Source organism: Macaca fascicularis, chromosome 2 (assembly GCF_037993035.2).
Source record: "Macaca fascicularis isolate 582-1 chromosome 2, T2T-MFA8v1.1".
Taxonomy (NCBI): Eukaryota; Metazoa; Chordata; class Mammalia; order Primates; family Cercopithecidae; genus Macaca; species Macaca fascicularis.
In genome coordinates, this window is record NC_088376.1 from 99,649,433 (window position 1) to 99,674,753 (window position 25,321).

At 42.9% G+C, this 25,321-nt stretch overlaps 1 protein-coding gene across 3 annotated transcripts in view; it reads left to right on the top strand.

The window, feature by feature from the left end:
• ITGA9 (integrin subunit alpha 9) overlaps positions 1-25,321 on the top strand; it is a 385,385-nt gene that overhangs the window by 167,401 nt on the left and 192,663 nt on the right. For all 3 annotated transcript variants that reach the window (XM_005546647.5, XM_074031685.1, XM_045386478.3), the window contains one exon: positions 16,570-16,719. In XM_005546647.5, coding sequence (XP_005546704.2) covers positions 16,570-16,719 — 150 coding nt within the window. The remainder of the gene's footprint in view (positions 1-16,569; positions 16,720-25,321) is intronic.

Sequence of the window (25,321 nt, forward strand, 5' to 3'; positions counted from 1 at the left end):
ACAAAGGACACAAACTCATCCCTTTTTATGGCTGCATAGTATTCCATGGTGTATATGTGCCACATTTTCTTAATCCAGTCTGTCACTGATGGACATTTGGGTTGATTTCAAGTCTTTGCTATTGTGAAAATGCCGCAATAAACATACGTGTGCATGTGTCTTTATAGCAGCATGATTTATAATCCTTTGGGTATATACCCAGTAATGGGATGACTGGGTCATATGTTATTTCTAGTTCTAGATCCTTGAGGAATCACCATACTGTTTTCCACAATGGTTGAACTAGTTTACAATCCGACCAACAGTGTAAAAGTGTTCCTATTTCTCCACATCCTCTCCAGCACCTGTTGTTTCCTGACTTTTTAATGATTGCCATTCTAACTGGTGTGAGATGGTATCTCATTGTGGTTTTGATTTGCATTTCTCTGATGGCCAGTGATGATGAGCATTTTTTCATGTGTCTGTTGGCTGTATGCATGTCTTCTTTTGAGAAATGTCTGTTCATATCCTTTGCCCACTTTTTGATGGGATTGTTTGTTTTTTTCTTGTAAATTTGTTTGAGTTCTTTGCAGGTTCTGGATATTAGCCCTTTGTCAGATGAGTAGATTGCAAAAATTTTCTCCCATTCTGTAGGTTGCCTGTTCACTCTGATGGCAGTTTCTTTTGCTGTGCAGAAGCTCTTTAGTTTAATGAGATCTTATTTGTCAATTTTGGCTTTTGTTGCCATTGCTTTTGGTGTTTTAGACATGAAGTCCTCGCCCATGCCTATGTCCTGAATGGTATTATCTAGGTTTTCTTCTAGGATTTTTATGGTATTAGGTCTAACATTTAAGTCTCTAATCCATCTTGAATTAATTTTCGTATAAGGAGTAAGGAAAGGATCCAGTTTCAGCTTTCTACTTATGGCTAGCCAATTTTCCCAGCACCATTTATTAAATAGGGAATCCTTTCCCCATTTCTTGTTTTTCTCAGGTTTGTCAAAGGTCAGATGGCTGTAGATGTGTGGTATTATTTCTGAGGACTCTGTTCTGTTCCATTGGTCTATATCTCTGTTTTGGTACCAGTATCATGCTGTTTTGGTTACTGTAGCCTTGTAGTATAGTTTGAAGTCAGGTAGCGTGATGCCTCCAGCTTTGTTCTTTTGACTTAGGATTGTCTTGGCAATGCGGGCTCTTTTTTGGTTGCATATGAACTTTAAAGCAGTTTTTTCCAATTCTGTGAAGAAACTCATTGGTAGCTTGATGGAGATGGCATTGAATCTATAAATTACCTTGGGCAGTATGGCCATTTTCACGATATTGATTCTTCCTATCCATGAGCATGGTATGTCCTTCCATTTGTTTGTGTCCTCTTTTATTTCACTGAGCAGTGGTTTGTAGTTCTCCTTGAAGAGTTCCTTCACATCCCTTGTAAGTTGGATTCCTAGGTATTTTATTCTGTTTGAAGCAATTGTGAATGGAAGTTCATTCCTGATTTGGCTCTCTGTTTGTCTGTTACTGGTGTATAAGAATGCTTGTGATTTTTGCACATTATCCTGAGACTTTGCTGAAGTTGCTTATCAGCTTAAGGAGATTTTGGGCTGAGATGATGGGGTTTTCTAAATACACAATCATGTCATCTGCAAACAGGGACAATTTGACTTCTTCTTTCCTAACTGAATACCCTTGATTTCTTTCTCTTGCCTGATTGCCCTAGCCAGAACTTCCAACACTATGTTGAATAGGAGTGGTGAGAGAGGGCATCCCTGTCTTGTGCCAGTTTTCAAAGAGAATGCTTCCAGTTTTTGCCCATTCAGTATGATATTGGCTGTGGGTTTGTCATAAATAGCTCTTATTATTTTGAGATACATTCCATCAATACCGAATTTATTGAGAGGTTTTAGCATGAAGGGCTGTTGAATTTTGTCAAAGGCCTTTTCTTCATCTATTGAGATAATCATGTGGTTTTTGTCTTTGATTCTGTTTATATGCTGGATTACGTTTATTGATTTGCATATGTTGAACCAGCCTTGCATCCCAGGGATGAAGCCCACTTGATCATGGTGGATAAGCTTTTTGATGTGCTGCTGGATTCGGTTTGCCAGTATTTTATTGAGGATTTTTGCATCAATGTTCATCAGGGATATTGGTCTAAAATTCTCTTTTTTTTTGTTGTGTCTCTGCCAGGCTTTGGTATCAGGATGATGTTGGCCTCATAAAATGAGTTAGGGATGATTCCCTCTTTTTCTATTGATTGGAATAGTTTCAGAAGAGATGGTACCAGCTCCTCCTTGTACCTCTCGTAGAATTCAGCTGTGAATCTGTTTGGTCCTGGACTTTTTTTGGTTGGTAGGCTATTAATTATTGCCTCAATTTCAGAGCCTGCTATTGGTCTATTCAGGGATTCAACTTCTTCCTGGTTTGGTCTTGGGAGAGTGTAAGTGTCCAGAAAATTATCCATTTCTTCTAGATTTTCTAGTTTATTTGCGTAGAGGTGTTTATAGTATTCTCTGATGGTAGTTTGTATTTCTGTGGGGTTGGTAGTGATATCCCCTTTATCATTTTTTATTGCATCTATTTGATTCTTCTCTCTTTTCTTCTTTATTAGTCTTGCTAGCGGTCTATCAATTTTGTTTATCTTTTCAAAAAACCAGCTCCTGGATTCATTGATTTTTTTGGAGGGTTTTTTGTGTCTCTATCTCCTTCAGTTCTGTTCTGATCTTAGTTATTTCTTGCCCTCTGCTAGCTTTTGAATGTGTTTGCTCTTGCTTCTCTAGTTCTTTTAATTGTGATATTAGAGTGTCAATTTTAGATCTTTCCTGCTTTCTCTTGTGGGCATTTAGTGCTATAAATTTCCCTCTACACACTGCTTTAAATGTGTCCCAGAGATTCTGGTATGTTGTATCTTTGTTCTCATTGGTTTCAAAGAACATCTTTATTTCTGCCTTCATTTCATTATGTACCCAGTAGTCATTCAGGAGCAGGTTGTTCAGTTTCCATGTAGTTGAGCGGTTTTGATTGAGTTTCTTTGATTGCACTGTGGTCTGAGAGACAGTTTGTTATAATTTCTGTTCTTGTACATTTGCTGAGGAGTGTCTTACTTCCAATTATGTGGTCAATTTTGGAATAAGTGTGATGTGGTGCTGAGAAGAATGTATATTCTGTTGATTTGGGGTGGAGAGTTCCATAGATGTCTATTAGGTCTGCTTGGTGCAGAGTTGAGTTCAATTCCTGGCTATCTTTGTTAACTTTCTGTCTCGTTGATCTGTCTAATGTTGACAGTGGGGTGTTGAAGTCTCCCATTATTATTGTATGGGAGTCTAAGTCTCTTTGTAAGTCTCTAAGGACTTGCTTTATGAATCTGGGTGCTCCTGTATTGGGTTCATATATATTTAGGATAGTTAGCTCTTCTTGTTGAATTGATCCCTTTACCATTATGTAATGGCCTTCTTTGTCTCTTTTGATCTTTGATGGTTTAAAGTCTGTTTTATCAGAGACTAGGACTGCCATCCCTGCTTTTTTTTGTTCTCCATTTGCTTGGTAGATCTTCCTCCATCCCTTTATTTTGATCCTATGTGTGTCTCTGCATGTGAGATTGGTCTCCTGAATACAGCAAACTGATGGGTCTTGACTCTTTATCCAGTTTGCCAGTCTGTGTCTTTTAATTGGACCATTTAGTCCATTTACATTTAAGGTTAATATTGTTATGTGTGAACTTGATCCTGTCATTGTGATATTAGCTGGTTATTTTGCTCTTTAGTTGATGCAGTTTCTTCCTAGCATCAATGGTCTTTACATTTTGGCATGTTTTTGCAATGGCTGGTACCGGTTGTTCCTTTCCATGTTTAGTGCTTCCTTCAGGATCTCTTGTAGGGCAGGCCTAGTGGTGACAAAATCTCTAAGCATTTGCTTGTCTGTAAAGGATTTTATTTCTCCTTCACTTATGAAACTTAGTTTGACTGGATATGAAATTCTGGGTTGAAAATTCTTTTCTTTAAGAATGTTGAATATTGGCCCCCACTCTTTTCTGGCTTGTAGAGTTTCTGTGGAGAGATCTGCTGTTAGTCTGATGGGCTTTCTTTTTTGGGTAACCCAACCTTTCTCTCTGGCTGCCCTTAACATTTTTGCCTTCATTTCAACTTTGGTGAATCTGACAATTATGTGTCTTGGAGTTGCTCTTCTCGAGGCGTATCTTTGTGGCGTTCTCTGTATTTCCTGAATTTGAATGTTGGCCTGCCTTACTAGGTTGGGGAAGTTCTCCTGGAGGATATCCTGGAGAGTTTTCCAACTTGTTTCCATTTTCCCCCGCACTTTCAGGCACCCCAATCAGACGTAGATTTGGTCTTTTCACATAATCCCATACTTCTTGAAGGCTTTGTTCATTTCTTTTTCCTCTTTTTTCTTTAGACTTCTCTTCTCGCTTCATTTCATTCATTTGATCCTCAATTGCTGATACTCTTTCTTCCAGTTGATCAAGTCGGTTACTGAAGCTTATGCATTTGTCACGTATTTCTCATGTCATAGTTTTTATCTCTGTCAGTTCATTTATGGCCTTCTCTGCATTGATTATTCTAGTTATCCATTCTTCCATTCTTTTTTCAAGATTTTTAGTTTCTTTGCACTGGGTACGTTATTCCTCCTTTAGCTCTGAGAAGTCTGATGGACTGAAGCCTTCTTCTCTCAACTCGTCAAAGTCATTCTCTGTCCAACTTTGATCCATTGCTGGAGATGAGCTGCGTTCCTTTGGAGGGGGAGATGCACTCAGATTTTTTGAATTTCCAGCTTTTCTGCCCTGCTTTTTCCCCATCTTCGTGGTTTTATCTGCCTTTGGTCTTTGATGATGGTGATATACTGATGGGGTTTTGGTGTGGGTGTCCTTTCTGTTTGTTAGTTTTCCTTCTAACAGTCAGGACCCTCAGCTGTAGGTCTGTTGGAGATTGCTTGAGGTCCACTCCAGACCCTGTTTGCCGGGGTATCAGCAGCAGAGGCTGCAGAATATAGAATATTGCTGAACAGCGAGTGTTCCTGTATGATTCTTGCTCTGGAAGGTTCGTCTCAGGGGTGTACCCCACCATGTGAGGTGTGGGATGTCGGTCTGCACCTAGTGGGGGATGTCTCCTAGGTAGGCTATTTAGGGGTCAGGGACCAACTTGAGCAGGCAGTCTGTCCGTTCTCAGATCTCAGCCTCCATGTTGGGAGATCCACTGCTCTCTTCAAAGCTGTCAGACAGGGTCTTTTGCATCTGAAGAGGTTTCTGCTGCTTTTTGTTTAGCTATGCCCTGTCCCCAGAGGTGGAGTCTACAGAGACAGGCAGGCCTCCTTGAGCTGCTGTGGGCTCCACCCAGTTCGAGCTTCCCAGTGGCTTTGTTTACCTACTTAAGCCTCAGCAATGGTGGGCGCCCCTCCCCCAGCCTCGCTGCTGCCTTGCTGTTAGATAGCAGACTGCTGTGCTAGCAGTGAGGGAGGCTCCGCAGGCATGGGACCCTCCCGGCCAGGTGTGGGATATAATCTCCTGGTGTGCCGTTTGCTAAGACCCTTGGTAAAGTGCAGTATTAGGGTGGGAGTTACCTGATTTTCCAAGTGTTGTGTGTCTCAGTTCCCCTGGCTAGGAAAAGGGATTCCCTTCCCCCTTGCACTTCCCAGGTGAGGCGATGGCTTGCCCTGCTTCAGCTCTCGCTGGTTGGGCTGCACCAGCTGACCAGCACTGATTGTCTGGCACTCCCCAGTGAGATGAACCCCGTACCTCAGTTGAAAATGCAGAAATCACCTGTCTTCTGTGTCGCTCCTGGTGGGAGCTGGAGACTGGAGCTGTTCCTATTCGGCCATCTTGCTCCGGGTCTCACCAGCTTTTTCTTAATGCATGGAATAAGATCTAGAGACATTTTGAGTACTGTTAAGCATAAACAATATTTCAAGGCATCTACAACTGTAATATGGTATGTAATATCTCAGATTTCTATTGATGGTAGAGTCACAGGTCTTTCTAATACTTTTGTGGTTTGATGCCTACATTTTATAATGGAAGGAAATGCTAAATTTCAGTTAGAGGTTAATAAAAATAAAGATGGAAAATTCTTTTCCTCCATCTAAATCCACATATGCCCTGAATTCTCTTCTAGGTTAAGAACTTCTGGTTTAAGATATACTTTTGGTTGACAGTAGTAAAACAAGCCAAAAGAAGTTGACCATTTATGTGATGTGCAGTAATAAATTAGCAATTCAGGGTTGAGGAGCTCATTACTAATCTGTGGATAGTCCAAATCCTAGCCCTTTTCTTTCTGAGCTTTGCCTTTTGTAAATCTCAGTCCCTCACACACATCAGACAAAGGTATTTTGTGAGTGGCTCTGAAAATGGGGGCAAAACATAACCCTGAGGAGGCCTGGGGGCTGATCTGAGCCTTAAGACTTATTTGTGGGGACCTGGTGCTGTTCTTTTTAAGAATAAATTTTAGAAGGACAAAGTAAAACTCCAAGTTGAACTTAATGATGAGTAAGGGTCAAAATGAGAGTCTACATGTAACTCCCCATGCCTCTCCACTACCGATGTGGATCTGCCTGGTCCACATCACCCTGGAGTGCTAGGGTGACCCTAGCACTATATCCAACTCTTCTCACCTCTTTAGGAATTTTAAGCCAACAAATTCAGTATGGAATTTATTACATGGTATCTTGCATTTCAGAAGCAGAATCTGAGATGGGGACTTTTGCCAGAGATTTATTGGGGGAGTGCTCTCAGAAGTGAGGAAAACAGAAAGGGACAGGAAAAAAATGTTGAGTAAGGATGTGGTCTCAGGAAAAGTCTAGCCTCAGCCTGATCCCATGAAGAAGCTCTGGAGCAGAGCTTATCCCACCCAGCAGCAAGGGGGTTGGGCCATTACCCTGCTGCATCTGCCAGCCGGGGGAATGGGGCAGGTATTGGTTTTCTAGGCCACTTCAAGAATTACAAATTTAGCAGCTTAAGACAGCATAAAGTTATTATCTCACAGCTTCTATGGGTTAGGAGTCTGAGCATGGCCTGCTTAGGGTTTCACAAGGCTGTACTCAAGGTGCCAGCCAGGTCTTTTATGTGGCTTGGGGTCTTGTTCCAGGCTCGCATGACTGTTGGTGGAATTCACTCCGGCAGCTGTGGAGCCCAGGGTGACTTGCTTTTTCAAGACTAGCAGAAGACTCTTTCTGCTGCTTCCAGTCTCTTAGCTCAACCTTCCAGTCTCTTAGCTCACCGCTCTCCAAGGATTCTTGACACTTGCACTCCAACCCACTCTAGGTCAGAAGCTATTCCTTCCTGTGAAAGGGGTCACTTGAGTAGGCCAATTCAGGCCATCCTTTCTGATTCCTTCAATTCAGCTGATTCAGAACTTTAATTATATCTGCCAACTCCCCTCACCTTTCCCATTTAATGTAACATCACAGGAGTGAGAACCATCATATGTCCAGTCCTTCCCACCCTCCAAGGGAGGGGATTATACAGGGGCATGGGTCACTGGCATCATTTTAGGATTCTTCCTGTCACAGGGCATGACTTGTAGGCTTCTCTGGAGGAGATGGCTCCTGTCACCCAAGGGCAGTTCTCCTGAGAAAGTTGTGGGCGTAGGCAATGCCTGTAGCGGCTAGGGCACTGAGGCCCCGTGACCTGGTTCCAGCCTGCTCTCCTTCCCTGTCCATAGTCCCTCCCTGCCCCCCACCCTGTGATCTTGCCCCACAGACCCTTCTCAGGTGGTGGTGGTGGTGGTGTTGTAGGGGGCAACTGGCTTTTTTTAAGAGTGCCAGGAGCTCTCCAAGGTGCCCAACATCCATTTCTCCAATCTTCACAACAAGCATGCAAGATTGATTCTGTCATCCCATTTTACATCCGAGTAAACAGACTCAGAGAGAGTAGGTAAAGTGGCCAAGGTTACACAGTTCACAAGAAATGGAGCTGGGACCCCCTCTGACCTTGGACTGGCTGACATCAAAGTCATTGCTTTTTCTAGTCCTATACCTCTCTTCCTTAGATATCTAGTGTTTATTAGACCTCCATATTATCTTCACCAACTGAGAAGGTGCCCCGTCAGCCTGAGGAACTCCCAGGCCACCCTTCTCCCAGGATTCTTGACACTCTGGGTCAGAAGCTATTCTTCCCTCATTGGGTTGCCACCATTCTTCTAAGGGCACCTTCTTCTCTGTACCACAGTTTTTTGCTCACACTCCTCCTGTTTTTCTCTTCTCAGCTTCCCTGTGCCTCATGGCGCCTGGCATAAGGCATACAGCAACCAAGTGTTGGCAGAAGGCAAATTATATGGTTTGGCTGTGTCCCCACCCAAGTCTCATCTTGAATTGTAGCTCTTATATTTCCCATGTGCTGTGGGAGGGACCCGGTGGGAAATAATTGAATCATGGGGGTGGTTTTCCCCATACTGTTCTTGTGGTAGTGAATAAGTCTCATGAGGTCTGATGGTTTTATAAGGGGAAACCCCTTTCACTTGGCTCTCATTCTCTCTTGTCTGCCGCCATGTAAGATGTGCCTTTTGCCTTCCACCATGATTGTGAGGCCTCCCCAGCCAGATGGAACTGTGAGTCCATTAAACCTCTTTTACTTTATAAATTACCCAGTCTCAGGTATGTCTTTATCAGCAGCATGAGAACAGACACACCAATTGAGGTTCCTCCAGAGAGCCAACAAAATGTCCATGCACTCTTTCATTGTTCCCCCACACCCACAGATCTGCCATCCCTGGCTCTGCCTGGATGCCAGTACCTGGCCACTGCTGCTATATTCCATGCTTTTGGACAAGAGCATGCTCAGTATTGTCCAGGAGACACAGGAAGCTCAAGACAGAGCTGAGATCCAGTTCCTACAGCCACACTTACCACCCCCGCCCCCGACACACACACAGACTCTCCAATGCAAAAGCAAACCATTCCCAAATATCCAGCTACATATTGTTTTACCTTTGAAGAGAAAAAAGCATCAATGGAGTTATATGATTTTCATAGATGAATAATTTATGCAGATATGTTAATGGAAGAGTAATTGATGTTTCTTGACCTTCCTGAGCACTGATGCTTGCCAAAGGGTTATACATTTCAGATTAACGATGACATCCATTACTATATGTGAAATTGCTTATAAACTAATATGTACTCTCTAATCTCATTGAGAAATTTTCAGAAACAAGATACACTGATTTTCTCATCACTTACTTCCTGCTTGCATGACAGAATTTCTGGAGTTCTTTGAATTCAGCTGGTTTTTGTAGTTCTGTCTAGCCAATATTTATAACTGAACTAGTTCAAACAGTCAAAGCATTGTCTCTTCTCTTCTTGGTTGAAATTCTGTCTTGGAAGACTGTTGTAGTCAGCTGTGCTTGTCATAAAGTTTTGTTTAAAATTATTTTAGAATTTTCTCCTTTGGCTTTAATTTAAATTTTTGTTTGTTTCCTTTTTTGTTTGTTTGTTTGGAGACAGAGTCTCGCTGTGTCGCCCAGGCTGGAGTACAGTGGCACAATCTGGGCTCACTGCAAGCTCCGCCTCCCAGGTTCACGCCATTCTCCTGCCTCAGCCTCCCAAGCAGCTGGGACTACACGTGCCTGCCACCACGCCCGGCTAATATTTTTGTATTTTTGAGTAGAGATGGGGTTTCACCATGTTAGCCTGGATGGTGTCGATCTCCTGACCTCATGATCCGCCCGCCTCGGCCTCCCAAAGTGCTGGGATTACAGGCGTGAGCCACCGCGCCTGGTCTTGTTTACTTTTTAATCTATAGGATTGTAAATGAAACCACACTTGACCTCAGTTTTTTCTCTGGGAAATAGGTTCTTGCTACAGGTATAGTTTATAAGGATTTATTTCATAATAGGGAGCTTTTTATAGATTTTCATATAATAGTTGCCATTTTAAAAATTGTGTTAAAGGCCGGGTGCAGTGGCTCATGTCTGTAATCCCAGCATTTTGGGAGACCAAGGTGGTTAGATCACCAGAGGTTAGAAGTTCGAGATCAGCCTGGCCAACATGATGAAACCCCATCTCTACTAAAAATACAAAAAATTAGCCGAGTGTGGTAGTGTGTGCCTGTAAGCTACTCAGGAGGCTGGGGCAGGAGAATCACTTGAACCTGGGAGACAGAGGTTGCAATGAGCTGAGATTGTGCCATTGCACTCCAGCCTGGGCAGCAAGAGTGAAACTCTGTCAAAAAAAAATTGTGTTAAAAATGGTAATGATCACCATTTATTACTTGCCTACAGTATGCCAGTCATTGTACAAGGTATATTTCATAATTATAAATATTATTTATTATCTGATTACAAATATGTTATACCTTACACCGTGTCCTGTATGTCTCTTATGTTTATTTATGAATTTTCCTTCCTTTTTCCTCTCCATGCTTTGATCTGGATATTTCCTATTGAGAGAATACACTGAGGCCAAGTGTGATTTCATTCACAATCCTATAGATTAAAAAGCAAACAACTTCTGGGTCGCTGGTCATGTTTTCTGCCGTGTTCAGTCTCCAGTCAAATATATCTTGTCTTCTCAGCACCTTAACCACTGTCCTCAGCCTGGTTTCTTAGTCTCACAGCCCCATGCTGCTGTAGAATCAGCAGATGCCTTAAGGATAAATGTGGTGTACAGTAAACATACCTCAATATACTTCTTTCTGTTTGGGATTTTGGCCCCTCAGGTCCTGGTTGCCTTATTAGCCCTGAGCTCTTAAGTGTTGTCTTCACAGAGTCATAAGACTTCCAGAAATTCAGCTCAGAAACTCAAGAACTTAGCCTTTTAGCCACTGCTTCACTTTCAGTTTCATAGCCTCTCATGCCACACTGCTTACAAATCTGGAAACACGTCAAGGGAAAAGTGCCCATAAATGTTGGGGTTACCTCCACATTCTTTCCTTCTCTTCGGGACCCTAGACTCTGAAGTCCTGGCTGTCTTGATAGTTGGTTCCCTGATAATTTTATATATTTTTAATTTTTTAAATGAACTTGGCATTTCAAACATAAATTCCATGATAATTTTAAATGGGGCTGTGTGTGTGTGTGTGTGTGTGTGTGTGTGTGTGTGTGTGTGTCCAGCTTTTCAAGTTGTCCGTGGGAGGACAGTTTCAGTAAGTTACTCTATAATTACTGGAAATGCAAAATCCTCAGTTTGCTTTTAAAAGAATCTTCAAGCTGATGAGAATTTTAAAGTAGCTTATAAATAATATTTATAATTATAAAATATACCTTGTACAATGACTGGCATGCTGTAGGCAAGTAATGAATGGTGATCATTACCATTTTTAACATGATTTTTTTTAACTGTGATCCTATTTGTTATGAGTATAGAGATAAAGGAAAAGCCATCCCATTTTTGAAGATTTCTCATTTCTAGGTGTGTCTACAAGGTTATCATAGGTGAAAGTAGGGTTGGATGCAGAGAAATAGTGAGAGAGGATGGAGGATGGAAGGGACGAAAAGATCACATGTTTGGAAAAAGAAAAAAATACTGAATCCTCTTTTAAAAACACTTAGAAGATTTTCCCCAAACTAATTATCTAGCTTAATGCTAACTGCTTATTTGCTGACTTTCTGCATTATTTACAAATTTGAAGTGGGGCCAACCCTTCCTGTTTTCATTTAATTTACCCCGGCAGCTGCTGGTTAGCTAAGGAAGGAAAAAATCCTCTTTTTTTCTTGGAGACAAGCAGCAATTAGGTAGGCTTCTAGGTCAGGTGGCCAGTTAGGGGTGCCAAGTCACTCCGGTACTTCTCCCAAATTGAAATGTGTATCTTCTTTGGCTGGGCAGATGGGGTCCCCTCTTCTCCATCTCTGCTGCTGGGTCCTGGTGCAGGCCCTTACTCTCTTTCCACTAAACCCGTGTGGCAGCCCTTCCTTGGACTGCTTCTCCCCAGTCCTGCACCCATCAGTCCACTTCCACGTGGCAGCTACAGGGACCTTTCTAGAATACAGCCTCCTGCTGCCTCCGTGTTGGCCTCGCTGCCCCTGTCAGAGGGATTTTTCTTTTCTTTTCTTTTTTTCTTTTTTTTGAGACGGAGTCTTGCTCTGTCACCCAGGCTGGATTGCAGTAGTGCAATCCTGGCTCACTGCAACCTCCGCCTCCTGGGTTCAAGCAATTCTCCTGCCTCAGCCTCCTGAGTAGCTGGGATTACAGGCGTGCGCCACCATGCCTGGCTAATTTTTGTATTTTTAGTAGAGATGGGGTTTCACCATGTTGGCCAGGCTGGTCTCGAACTCCTGACACAGGTGATCCGCCTGCCTCAGCCTCTTAAGGTGCTGGGATTATAGATGTGAGCCACCATGGCCAGCGAAGAAGGACTTTTCTGTAACAGCCTCTAGTGTCATGCTACCCCCTTCCCAGCTCTCCCTAGCTTTTAAGATCACATAACCTGCAAAGTCCCCTCGATCTTGTTCTGCATGAGTCTTCTCTCCCCCATTGCTGCCTACCAACTTGACTTCTCCCCTTTGGGAGTCAGATGCACGCCGCTGGACAGCCCATGCCCTCTCCACGCAGCTACAACAGCCCTGCCTCGCACCTGCTGTCTGCCTTAATGTCCTACTGTCTTTCGACTGTGCCCCGGGGCATTTCCTCTGGGAAGCGTGCCAGCCCTCAGTCTGAATCTTTGGGTCCCCAAAGCCTCCCCTCCTGGTATGTGTTGAACTGCATTGTCATCCCTTGTCTGTTTCCCCTGAGACTCATTATTCCCTGAAGGTCTTTCATGTCTGTTTCCCTGGGGCCCAGCACATTGCCTGGCATAAAGTAAGCACCCAATAAATTTCAGATGGAGCATATGTTAAGTTCCCTATAAAATCTCAGCTGCTGCAAATTCTGCCACCAGCCTGGGTGTTCTCCTCTGTGGGGGCTCCGTCAGTTTTCAGAGACAAGAGACTCCCATACATTTTTAGCAGGAAAAGGTAGATTCTTGCCTTTTAGGCTGTCAGAATGACACTTTATTAGATGCTTTAGAACTCCAGAAGCTTCAACTTTAGAATTTTCAGTTTGTAGAGGTGTTTTTTTTTTTTTTTTTTTTTTTTTAAGCAGTAAAATTTCAGTGACCATGGTCTGTGCCAGAGCTGTAAGCCTCTTTCTCCATCTTAAGGAGTTCCTCTGCTTAATTGCAGTGCTGAGCTCAGGAAAGCTGCGCTTCCAAAAATGAAAAGGAAACCACTAAATGGTGCTGCTACTTTTCCTTTGCAGCTCAGATAAAACCGGCCCAGTGTGGGAAGGAGGGGCTGTCCTTTTGGGGGTGTTGGCCTGTTTCTAATTGCTACACTTTCCTCTGCCTCCACCCACGCCTCAGTGTGGTTTGGGTCCCTTCTGCCTGGAGCTACTGGGACATGTAATAAGAAGCTGCTTTTCAGACTTCTTAATTAAAATAGGTTCTGGCAGCTATTGCCAGGAAGCATCATTCGCACCCCTACATCTCCAAACGCATTACTTATCCAAAATGAGATATGGCACGACTCAGGTTTGCCCCCTCAGCCACCATGGCTTGAATGGCTGCATTTAGAAACAGCCCTTACTTCAAGCCCCTATATCTTAATTATTTGTCACTTATTCACATTCATCCTTGTGTGCGAAACATTTTTCCCCTCACCCTATATGCTGTTATGTAAACAAATAATTTTTTAGGATGATGTCAGAACCTAAAGTAGTTGGGATGGTTTTAAAATAGTATTTTATGGACAGCAAGGAAAGTAGTTTTGCTTCTGGTTTCACTTGCTAGCTTTGGGATGGAGGGCAATTTATTTGAGCTCCTGCACCTCTGTCATCTTGTCTGTAAAACGGGGGCAATGGCTGGTGCTGTGGCTCACACTTTTAATCCCGGCACTTTTGGAGGCTGAGACAGAAGAATCACTTGAGGCCAGGAGTTCAAGACCACCTTGGGCAACATAGTGAGACCCCATCTCTACAAAATAAAAAAAGAAATAAAAGAAATAAAATAATGAAAGTTAGCCAGGCATGGTAGTATCCAACTGTAGTCCCAGCTGCTCAGGAGGCTGAGGCAGGAAGATTGCTTGAGCTTAAGAGTTCAAGGCTGTAGTGAGCTAAGATTGACCCACTTCTGGGAAACAGAGCAAGACTCTGTCTCAAAAAAAAAAAAAAAAAGGGTAGAAGTGGAGGTCAATAATCTACCAGCTCAGGTATTGTAAGGATTAAGAAAGACAGTGTCTGTGAAGAGTTTGGCCCAGTCTCTGGAACACATTTGGTAGCCAGGAAATAGTAAATGACTTCTGTTTCCCTACCCCCATCTTCACCTCCTCCCCTAGAATAACAACATCATAACTGACTTATTTCATCATTAAGGATTTAAATGCAGAACCTTAAGATAGTCAGCCTTAGGGAAACATTGAAGAATTTATTTTTAAACACATAAAGATTGCATTCATTCATCCCTCTCGACACCACTGGCAGTCTTCAAGTTCTGGTTAGCACAGTCAGCAGGCAGGGAGGATCTGGATCCCAGGGTTGTGTGCTTTGCTTCCAGAAGGACATTAGTATCAAAGGTCTGCTCCTGACATCTGGAGTTCAAGAGGTGTTTCCTGGAAATAATTTGTCCAAAGGCTCCCCCATCTCTCTCTTGGAGAAGCCCTGTGTTTTATTTATGCTGAATGGTTGAATCTATTCCCAGCTGAATGCTTTCCTGAACACCGGTAAAAATCATCTGCCAGTCACTCAGGCCCCCACCCTGGGAGTCATCTGTCCCCTTTGCCTGGTCTCCCATGCCCCACAGCTCAGCAGCCACAGGCATGGCCATATCTGCCTCCCCGGCCCTTGCCACTCCGCTTCATCTCGGCCATCTCCTCTCCCGGGCTGCTGTGGGAGATTTCCAGTCTGCCCTCCAGTGTCTCTGCATGCATTCTGCTCACCTCCTCTCCCCTCCAGCCCCAAAGAACTCTGAAGAAACACAAGCTTCTGCGGCCCCATACACTTAGGACTACCACCACTTACTTCTTGGAGGCAATGGCAGTAAAAGTAGAAACAACAAACAAAACAGAATAAAATCCTCTTTAACTTTGTTTAACTTGGTGTTTCCCGCAATCTGTTTAATTTCAGACTCTTATTTACCCTGCTCCTAGGGAACCGAGGTTCATGGGACCAATCCGGGTGAATGCTGCTACAGTTTGTGGATGGGCTACTCCCTATTTGCTGGTTCAGGTAGCTTTGATCCCAAACATTAGTCAGCAAGGGCATCCATACAGTGACATGCTGTATGTCATCAAAAAGGAGATGTTCCCGACATGGACAGTTTCCAGAATATATGCTAAGTGAATAAAGCAAAGTGCAGCATGAGATGCCACGATGTGCTGCAGATGCTTGGACTGGATGGATACCTAAGTACTCCCACACTGGCAGGCACATCTGCCTCTGGGGAAGGGGGCTGGGTGTCAGGGAGGGGTGGGAGCAAAGTCCTCCCCGTGTGCCTCCCGGGGCCTTTAGAACCTCTACTCCTTTGAACACAGTGCTACTCTGCTCCAAACGCCCCCAAACTTCACAGAGAGTAGTATGAAGTCCTCAGCTCTGCACTTGTGGCCCTGAGGTTGGCCTCAGCCTGCCTGCCCAGCTTCTCTTCTCACTCTTCCCTGCTGCCACTCTCCTGTCTCTCCCCAGGGACTTGGCTGTTTGCGCCACTTTCCTTTGACATGTCTCAGACTTGCCCTGCTCCAGTTGGAAGTCCTTGGAGCAATCCACACCCACCCCCGCCAAGCTCACTGTCTCAGAATGTGGGACCACCTACCAGCTTTACTCCTGCCTCTAACTCTAACTTGTGAGACTGTGGGGGCCAGAGTCCCCAGGAGACGGTGACTCTGTGTGCAGAAAAGCCAAGAGCTCCAGGCTGAACAGATGTGACTGAAAATCTTTACCAGCCATGCGCCCTGGGGAACTGAGCCTTGCATTTCCCCTTTCCTTTTCTGTATAATGGAGGATAACATGCCTTCACTCACAGGGTATGGGCGTGTTTCTCATCTCCCTGCAACACCTAGCACAGTGCCTGGCATCTCATATGTTCAGGGCATGTTTGCTCGCCTCCCTTCCTTTCCCATCGTGACTGTCAATCTACTGTTCCCTTGGGGCTTGAGATTCTTGGATTCTAAAGGAAAGAACATAGGGCCAGGAGTCAGACTTTCATCCCTGGCTCCACTGATGTCTAACTCTGGGATGACGCTGGGCCACTCAGTCTTTGGATTCCCTGCCTTAACACAAAATCCATATTTATCTCAATGCAAAAGAGATTTGATCATCAAAACACTGAATGCAAAGGGTTAGCAGAGTGAGCACAGATGTTCTCCCATTTGCCAACTGGTTTCTAAGAATATTTGGAGGATGAGTAAAGTAATGTCTTCCATATGCTCAAGAGAAGATGATTTAGCACCAGGCAAGGTAGAGAAGGAGGGCCCCCACCCATCAGCAGAGTGACCTTGGACAAGACACTAGCTGCCCTAGGCCTCAATTACCTCATTTAAAATATGAAAGTCATAAAACCCTACCTCACAAGGGTGATGGTGAGGATCATATGAGGCAATTCATGTGGAAGGTCTTTGTAAACTGTGAAATGCTCTATGACTGTCAGCCAGGATTAGTAGTTAATGCACGCATTTGTTTATTGTTTCAGCGGAGGGTGCAGGACGTCATCAGCCCAATCGTGTTTGAAGCAGCCTACAGCCTCGGTGAGCACGTGACTGGAGAGGAGGAGAGGGAACTGCCGCCTCTGACACCAGTTCTCCGCTGGAAAAAGGGACAAAAGATTGCCCAAAAGAATCAGGTCAGAACCTTAAAGCTCATACCCAGCACCCAAGGTGGCAGCTGCACACAGCAGAAATAATGGCCCAAAAGTTGAGAGAGCTGTGGACCTGGCTGCTCGGGAGACCACAGCCAGGACACACCTCCTCTCTGGGTCTCCCTTTTCTGATCTGCAAAATGATAAAATAAATGATCTTAGGGGTTACTTGTGACTACTATGGGACTTAAACACTTTCAGACAGTTCTCAAGTTGTTAGAAGTTACAATCCCCTCGAGGTCATGAACTGGCGGGCCACTTGGTCCCTGAACTTGCCCCTGTTCTTAAACTGCTTTCAGAGCTTAGATTGGTGGATAGTAGGTGCTTATTGTGCTTAATGAATGTTTTAATGGTGGGAGAATGAGTGAGGTGAAGAGGCAAGAGTGGTAGCTTGCTGAATTGGCAGTTGAGTTACAGAATGCTCAACCCAAGAGTCCCTGGAAACAGCACTGGGGCAAGTACAGGTGGGTGGTCCACACTCATCAGATTCTGGGATGTGCTGCTGTGTAGAGAAGCTTTAGTGCAATGTTGAGTGCATCACTCGTATGAGGTAGGAGTGAGCCTGTGCCTGATTCTGTGCAGCAGCGCTGGCCAGCTCTGAGGCGTGCAGCATTGAGTGCAGTGCAGGAAATATGCAAGGAATCTGCAATCCCAAGTCTGTTTCAAATCTTTTCTTGAAACCCAAGATCACCACAGATTCAGAACCCTGTGGAAGATCAGGAAAAACTGTGGGCTAACCCAGCCTCCTAGGCAGGATGGGGGCAAAGCTGTGGGACCACCTTTCACAGTGCTTCAGACCACTCTGAGTATAGGGGAAAACTAGCAGATTGTGACCCGTGCCTTATAGATTTGAGTTGTAAACTGAACCACAGAGTGTTTGGGATTTGAGATATCCATCCAAGTGTTCATGTAAGTGCTGAGATTTTTACCAAGGCATCCCATTATCTCCCAAAGCCTCTCTCCCATCATCCTAAGTGGGGTTCCCTAGAAGCAGAGCCTGAGAAAGGGAATTGGGAACACTTGGTTTAATGATGCTGTGCTCTTAGGGAAAACCTGTAAAGGAAAGGCAGGGGGCTCAACATGGTTGTGGTCTCAAATAAAGTCTGGCTGGGGGACTCTGGAACAAAAATTACACCAAAGAGTTGTCCTCGCCTTGAGGCAAGAGGGCTTCCCTTTTATGCCCCATATCATTCAGCCATTGACTGACTGTGGGGTGGAAGGGGAGTGTAACCCTCTTTGAAAGGGGATCCTTTCAGCTGAGGATGGTTCTCTAGAGGAGAATGCAGATGTGAGCCATAAGCAGCCTACACACACATCAGCCAGGGGATGGGCCACAGTTGACAGTGCCCACTACACATCAAAACACACCCTCTGGGGAATGCTGCCAAGAGGTTTTAATTTAAAACATGAACCTTCTTTCACAACACAAGTGCCCCAAGAGAGTGGCCTGTAAGTCCCACTGGCCATTGATACTTGGAATAGGCCCTGGGGGAGGACAAGTGGTGTCTAAGCAGGTGGGCAGAGTAGATGGGCTTGCCTTAGGCTGAGGCGTGGAGAAGGCTAAAGAAGAGTAGAAGTTAAGATGAAGAGGCAGGGTAGGAAGCTGATGGTTTCTGCCTTGACTGGGAAGTACAGACCTAGGTCCCCTCCTGACAGGGAAGTAGGGAGAAGAGGTCGGCCTGGGGACACAATAAAGCATGGTATTATGGTAACTCCTAGGTAATTGGCCTCTAGTCCTAGAATTATTCTGCTTTCTAAAGTCAAATCTTACTGGACTGATAAACTTACCCATACTTGGGTTATGGAAGTTACCCAGACTTGGGGGCCTGGGAAGAATTTCAGGGTCCTCTGTGCTTGCTTGTTTCTGAATTGACCAGTGAAGTAGTCATCTACTCTGTCCAGCATCTTGCTAGCCTGGACGTACTTTCCACAGTGAACCTAACTCTCGTTCCTGCAAGTCTGTCAGTGGCACAGATGTGGACTTTCTTTAGTGAAAAGCATCTTGGAAACTTTACTGACATTTTTAGATTTAAGTAGCCCAATCAAAGCCAGGGATGGAGGGACAGATTAGTATCAAAATGATGTTCTTGGTCACTTCTGGTTCATGATGGCCAACCAAGCACAAATGTTGATGTCTGTGCCTTCTGGGACCCCATTGCAATGATTATGAATGAGTAGATCGGAACAGGGAGGACAACACTGTGAAAGAAAGGGCATCAGCTAATAAAAGAGTCCAGTAATTTTCTGCTATGAGTGAAGTAAATGGAAGAGTGTTAGTGGGTGAACTTGAACTGTACATAGAAGAGCTGGCTTCCGGCCTACCCAGGGAACAGAGAAGCTGTAGCCACAGCCAGGCCAACAGTTACAGAGGGGGCCAGAGTAAGAAGTGAGTAAGGGCTGAAAGTGGTGGTGGTATTGGGGGAGGTCAGTGAAATGTGAAGGTTGGTATGAAGAAGGGTTAGAGTTGACTTTTCATCCTTGTCCCCACCCCTACATGCTTCAGGCATGCAGAATAGCAAGCAGCCAGGCGTCGTCTTCTCTAAAGTGTTGAATAAACTGCTTAAGATAGTGTGGGTGGCCTCGTTCTCAGAGAAAAGAAAGCCTTACTTCTGGCATTTAAAGTCACCAATGTAAGAGCTAGCTTTCTCTTCTACAATCCACCCAAATACTTTCACAGATTTTCTACTCAGTCCTTTTGCCTTAGTTTGAAATATGAATGGACAACCAAGGAACCCAAGATTGAGGAAAATTTGGTGCATGAAAGGAAAGGCTAAAATAAACCAGTAGAATAACTAACTTAAAAGGAAACAAATGATTTAGGGAATATAAGAGATTATTAAAAACAAAAATTTAAAAACATAGCACCTTAAAGTCTATGTGGTAGACACAAGGAGAATTAGGAATATATTCCATTCTTTTCATTTTCTAATGGATGGGATTCTGTTCCTTTTTAAAGGGAGGAATGAAAGACAAGGGAAGGGTTCTTAAAAATTAAAAATATATTTACAGCACCAAAAAATCAGTGAAAGTATTAGAAGGTAATGGTACATAATTTCCCAATGGAAGTGCTAAAAGTCAAGTAGAAAAGAAAGCTAAAGATACAGGGTCCTATATCTCCAAGTAATAAGAATACTAGAAAGTAAGAATACTAGTAATAAGAAAAGAGAAACAAGGGAGAGAAAATTATGTGATAATAGAATAGCATGTTTCAGAGTTAAAGAGAGAGACTGTTTTTTAAAATTGGTGTAAACAACAATTTACAGTTAAGATAAACCGAAATTATCATAGATACATCATTTTGAAATGTCAGTGCTCCAAAGACAAAGGGAAAATTCTAAATGTTTCCAGGGCAAAGAATTCAGGAATGTTGATCACGGAGGATAAGTCAGCTTACAACAGAATGAGAGTCAGATTGAGTAGTCCATTAGATTCTTTATAAGCAAGATTAGAAACTAAACTATGGTGAAATAAAGGCTTCAATGTTCTGAGGGAAAATGATTTTGAAATTAGAATTTTGTTTTCAGCCACACAATCAAAGTATGTGGTAAAAATAAAGTCACTTTTCAGATAAGCAACGACTCAGAAAGTTTACCTCCCTAGTAACTCTTCCAAGAAAATTATCTTGTACTTCAACAAAACAAAAATGACAACCAGAAGGAGCAAGATGTGGGATACAAGAAACTCTGGAACTAGCTCTTAAAAGTCTAATGACAAGAAATCCCAGGATGATAAACTGCAGCAAGTCTAAAAAGCAGCCAAGTCAATTGAGAAGAGGAGATCAATTAACTTCCAGAAGAATGAAGCTAAGCAATAGAATGATGAGAAAGTGGCAGATATTCAGGATACAGTGCAGATTAAATATGTTTCTTTTATGGATAAGAAAAAAATAAAGGCAATCAAGACCTCTCAGAAAAATAGAAATAAGATAATTACCTGTACAGATGCTTCTTGACTCATGATGGGGTTATGTCCCAATAAGCCCATCATGAATTAAAAATATTGTGAGTTGAAAATGTATTTAATACACCTAACCTGCTGAATATCATTGCCTAACCTACCTTAAATGTGCTCAGAACACTTACATTAGCCTACAGTTGGGCAAAAGTCATCTAACACAAAGCTTATTTTACAATAAAGTGTTGAATATCTCATGTAATGTGTTGAATACTATACTGAAAATGAAAAACAAAATGGTTGTATGGGTACTCACCATTAACACACACAGCTGAAAGCACACTGAACCTAAAGAATATTTGAACTAAAATTAACTGTTGGATTATGGGGCTACTACTCTAACAGGGTCATCCATTTCTCTCTCTTCTGATGAGTCTCAAGAATAGCTGGTAGAAGCCACTGGGGTATTGACACTTGTTGATGGCTTAGCAGGCATGGTGGTCTGTAGAAAGCTATCAGTTGTTTACCCTTGTAATCCTGTAACTGACTGGGACCTGCAGCTCACTCCCACTGCCCAGCATCACAAGAAGTATTGTACCATATATTGCTACCCTGGGAAAAGCTTTTGAAATAAAAAATTTGAAGTATGGTTTCTGCTGAATACATACTACCTTCACACCATTGTGAAGTCAAAAAATCGTAAGTTGAACCATTATAAGTTGAGGACCATCTCTATGTCATGGTTAAAATAGAAAACAAATTAAAATGTGATAAAATAACCAGTTATAACTATCAGATGTTTTTTGTAAGCCTCATGGTAACCACAAGGCAAAAACCTATAGTATATACAAAAAATAAAAATAAAAAAGCAAAGAACCAAACCATACCACTAGAGAAAATCACTTGACCACAAAGGAAGATAGCAAGAAAGGAGGAAAGGAACAAAGGATCTACAAAACAACTAGAAAACAACAAAATTGCAGTAGTAAGTCCTTACCTATCAATAATTATCTTGAATGTAAATGGATTAAACTCTCCAGTCAGAAGACATGGAGTGGTTAACTGGATTAAAAAAAAAAGACCTAACTATATGCTGCTTATGAGAGACTCACTTCACCTGTAAGGACACACATAACATGAAAGCAAAGTGATGAAAAAAATTCTATGCAAATGGAAACCAACACAGAGCAGGAGTAGTTATATCAGGTAAAATAGACTATAAGTCAAAAACTGTAAAAACAGACAAAGAAGATCATTATTCAATGATAAAGGGGTCAGTTCAGCAAGAGGACATAACAATTGTAATATATATGCACCCAACACCAGAGAACCTAAATATATAAAGCAAATATTAATAGATCTTATGAGAGAGATAGATTGCAATACATTAATATTAGGGGATTTCAATATCCCACTTTCTGCAGTGGACAGATCATCCAGACAGAAAATCAATAAGGAAACATCAGACTTAAACTATACTCTAGAACAAATAGATCTAACAGACATACACAACAGTCATCCAACAGCTGCAGAATACACATTCTTCTCAACTGCACATGGAGCACTCTCCAGGATAGATTACATAGTAGACCACAAAATAAAACTTAATAAATTTAACCTTGAAATATCAAGTATCTTTTCTGACCACAGTGGTATAAAACTTGAAATCATTAACAGGAGGAACTTCAGAAAATTCACAAATACATGGAAATTAAATAACATGTTCCTGAATGACCATTGGGTTAATGAAATAATTCAAAGGGAAATTTAAAAATTTCTTAAGGCAAATGAAAATGGAAACACAGCATACAAAAACTTAAAATGTGGTAGGATTTTGAGTAAGTAGCAGAGTATAAAGAAGATAAGAATGTTGATCCTAGAAATATTCTATCTGAAGTAGAAGTTGAGTATTCCTGGACTTTAACTTTGCAACTGTAGAGGAGGATATATAATCATGACACTTGTCTTGGCTCAACTGTGAGCAATAATCATGAAGCCATAATAAAATTAGCACTATTTATTGGTTTTCAATATTTATAATTAAGCCAAAATCAGAGCTATGGTGATAGCATAAAATGCAAATGTCATTAAACTTGATTATATAAAGGTAAAAGTAGAATAAGAGAAGTTTTCTTAATATCTTAATCTTTTAAATTGGTGAGTCAAGAGATTGCAAACTTGATGAAACAAGATATCGCCGTTTACTTAAAATTGCAGAGGTTATCAGTAGAGCAACACTTCCTAAAGTGTGATTCCTGAGCCAGCAGCATCAACCTTTCTTGGGATTTTGTGAGAAATGAAAATTCTTGGGCCCACCCCAGACCCACTGAATCAGAAGCTCATGGGGTGAGCCCCAGCAAACTATGTTTTTGTTTTTGTTTTTTGAGATAGAGAATCGCTCTGTCACCCAGGCTGGAGTGCAGTGGCAGGAACTCGGCCCACTGTAAACTCCACCTCCCGGGTTCAAGTGATTCTCCTGCCTCAGCCTTGTGAGTAGCTAGGATTACAGGTATGCACTACTATGTTTGGCCAATTTTCGTATTTTTAGTAGAGACAGGTTTTCACCATGTTGACCAGGCTGGTCTCGACCTCCTGACCTCAGGTGATCTGCCTGCCTCGGCCTCCCAAACTGTTGGGATTACAGGTGTGAGCCATGCACCCGGCCAGCAATCTGTGTTTTAACAAGATGGCTGGGTGATTCTCATGCAGCTAAAGTTTGAGAACTGGTACAGTAGAGGAGTTAAACTAATAATTTGCCCATCAAAATTATGGAGGTGAAGGAGTGGGGATCATTATGTGAGATAAATTCCTGTCTATCATGGAAGGAATTTAGTAAAATAATGTCTAGATCTGATAAATCAAAGAGTAGTAGTAGCAGCATGTTTTCTGGAGATATGGAAATAATCATCAAAAGAAACATAAATGGACATGGGTAATAATGGTTGCCCCTGGAGAGGAGGACTCACTATGGCGAGGTGTGCGGCAGGGGGTTATTATTTTTCTAACCATGTGATTCTTTGGTTGAAATTAAAATAAAAGAAAAATATTGTTCTTAGATTGGAAAGATTGTCCAGGAGCCTGAGAAAAGTTTTGGGAGCGCAGTTCTTGCTTATTGTCCTTTTCCTGATTATGGAAAAAAAAAAAAAAAGATAATCTTCCAGATGTTGGCTCAGTTTGAGGGGGAAGAAAGATTCTGAGAGAGAGGCCCACTGCAGGAAGCAGAGCTGATCTTTGTACACAACAGTTTGACACAGAGCATCTCACCTCTTTCATAGGAAGGAATAAATTCATCAGAACTCTCTAGGTCATGTTGCCAGATAACATTAGGGTTTCACTACTTCAAATGCCTTAATCTCTTCATTGAGCCCATGTTGGTACACAGGACTGTACAGAAGGGTGGATCAAATCATGGTGACCTTTTAGAGTTGGGGTCTGCCCCCACTGATGACCTAATTAAAGTGGAATCACTGCACAGACAGTGTGAGTAACATGGAGACAGTGACCGGTACATGTTAAGTACAGGCTTGCTGATTAATCTGACACTGTTTGCTTTGAGTTAGAATGTGCGGGACAGGCAGGAGACCAAGCCTTCCCTCTGTAGGGTACATAGTCCTGGGAGAAGACGGGTTCCAGGATAGGGCTTTGGCACTAGGCTCTGAGTGAATAGTGGGATTGCCGCTCATGCTGAGATTGGATTGGGATTCTGGGCGCTCTGGGGACGGTGGAGCTTGAATACTACAGGCCTTCGTAGGACAGTCTGATGGGTACACATTTCACCTTCAAAATTTAAGGAAAGCAAAGACCTGCATCTGTCTCATCAGAAAGGCGGGGGATATTTGATACTAGGAAAAAGACAACCTTTTTTTCATTAACCGGAGGAGTATTTAAAAAGACCATAAAGCTGGAAGCAATTCAGTTGTGTGCCTACTTTATGTAAGACGTCGATGAAAAAATGAATCATTGCTGCCTTCAGTGGACTCACAGACAGTCCAGGAATAATTTACAAAGTGAGATTTAGATTACTGTGTAAGAATTTCATTGCAGAGGCCACTTCTGGCTGAGGAGAAGGAGGTGTTCTATGGGGAAAGGGAGAATTGGCCAGAGCCTTAAGGGAGAAGCCTTAAGGGAGAAGTAGGATTTGGGTCCTCAGGTAATAGAGGGGCTGATGGATGCGAAAGGTGTCTGACCTGGCTGAATATCTACTGAGGGAAAGGGGAGAGGCCAACTGGACTGGAGATTCAGTCATGTAGTCTGAAGCCACTTGTTCACTGGCTGAGGAGTTGGATGTGATTCTATGGTGGACAGACCATGGCATCTTTTGGAGTTTGGGGAGATCAGAGATGTGCCTCAGGGAGATTGGTCTGCCTGGGTATGGGGAGGCCAGTTAAGAAAGAGGTTGTTGCAGGGACCTTTGCAGGTGAGCCCCTGGAGATAGAGAGTTGACTCATAATTAATTGCTAATTGGTCTCAGCTGCTGAAACAGAGCATGGCACTAAATGAAACGATCACGGGAAGTCCTGGCTGGTCTGTGTGCTGGGAAAGGAGCAATGCTGTCCTTGGACAGGTCACCTGAGGGTCCCTTATCCCTCCTCTTCAGCTGAGCATAGCAGTGGTGATGACAGAGGCCCTGTCTTCAATCCCTGTACACAGAATAGAGCTCTGAAAATTATTAACTCTTCTCGTGCTTTCTCAG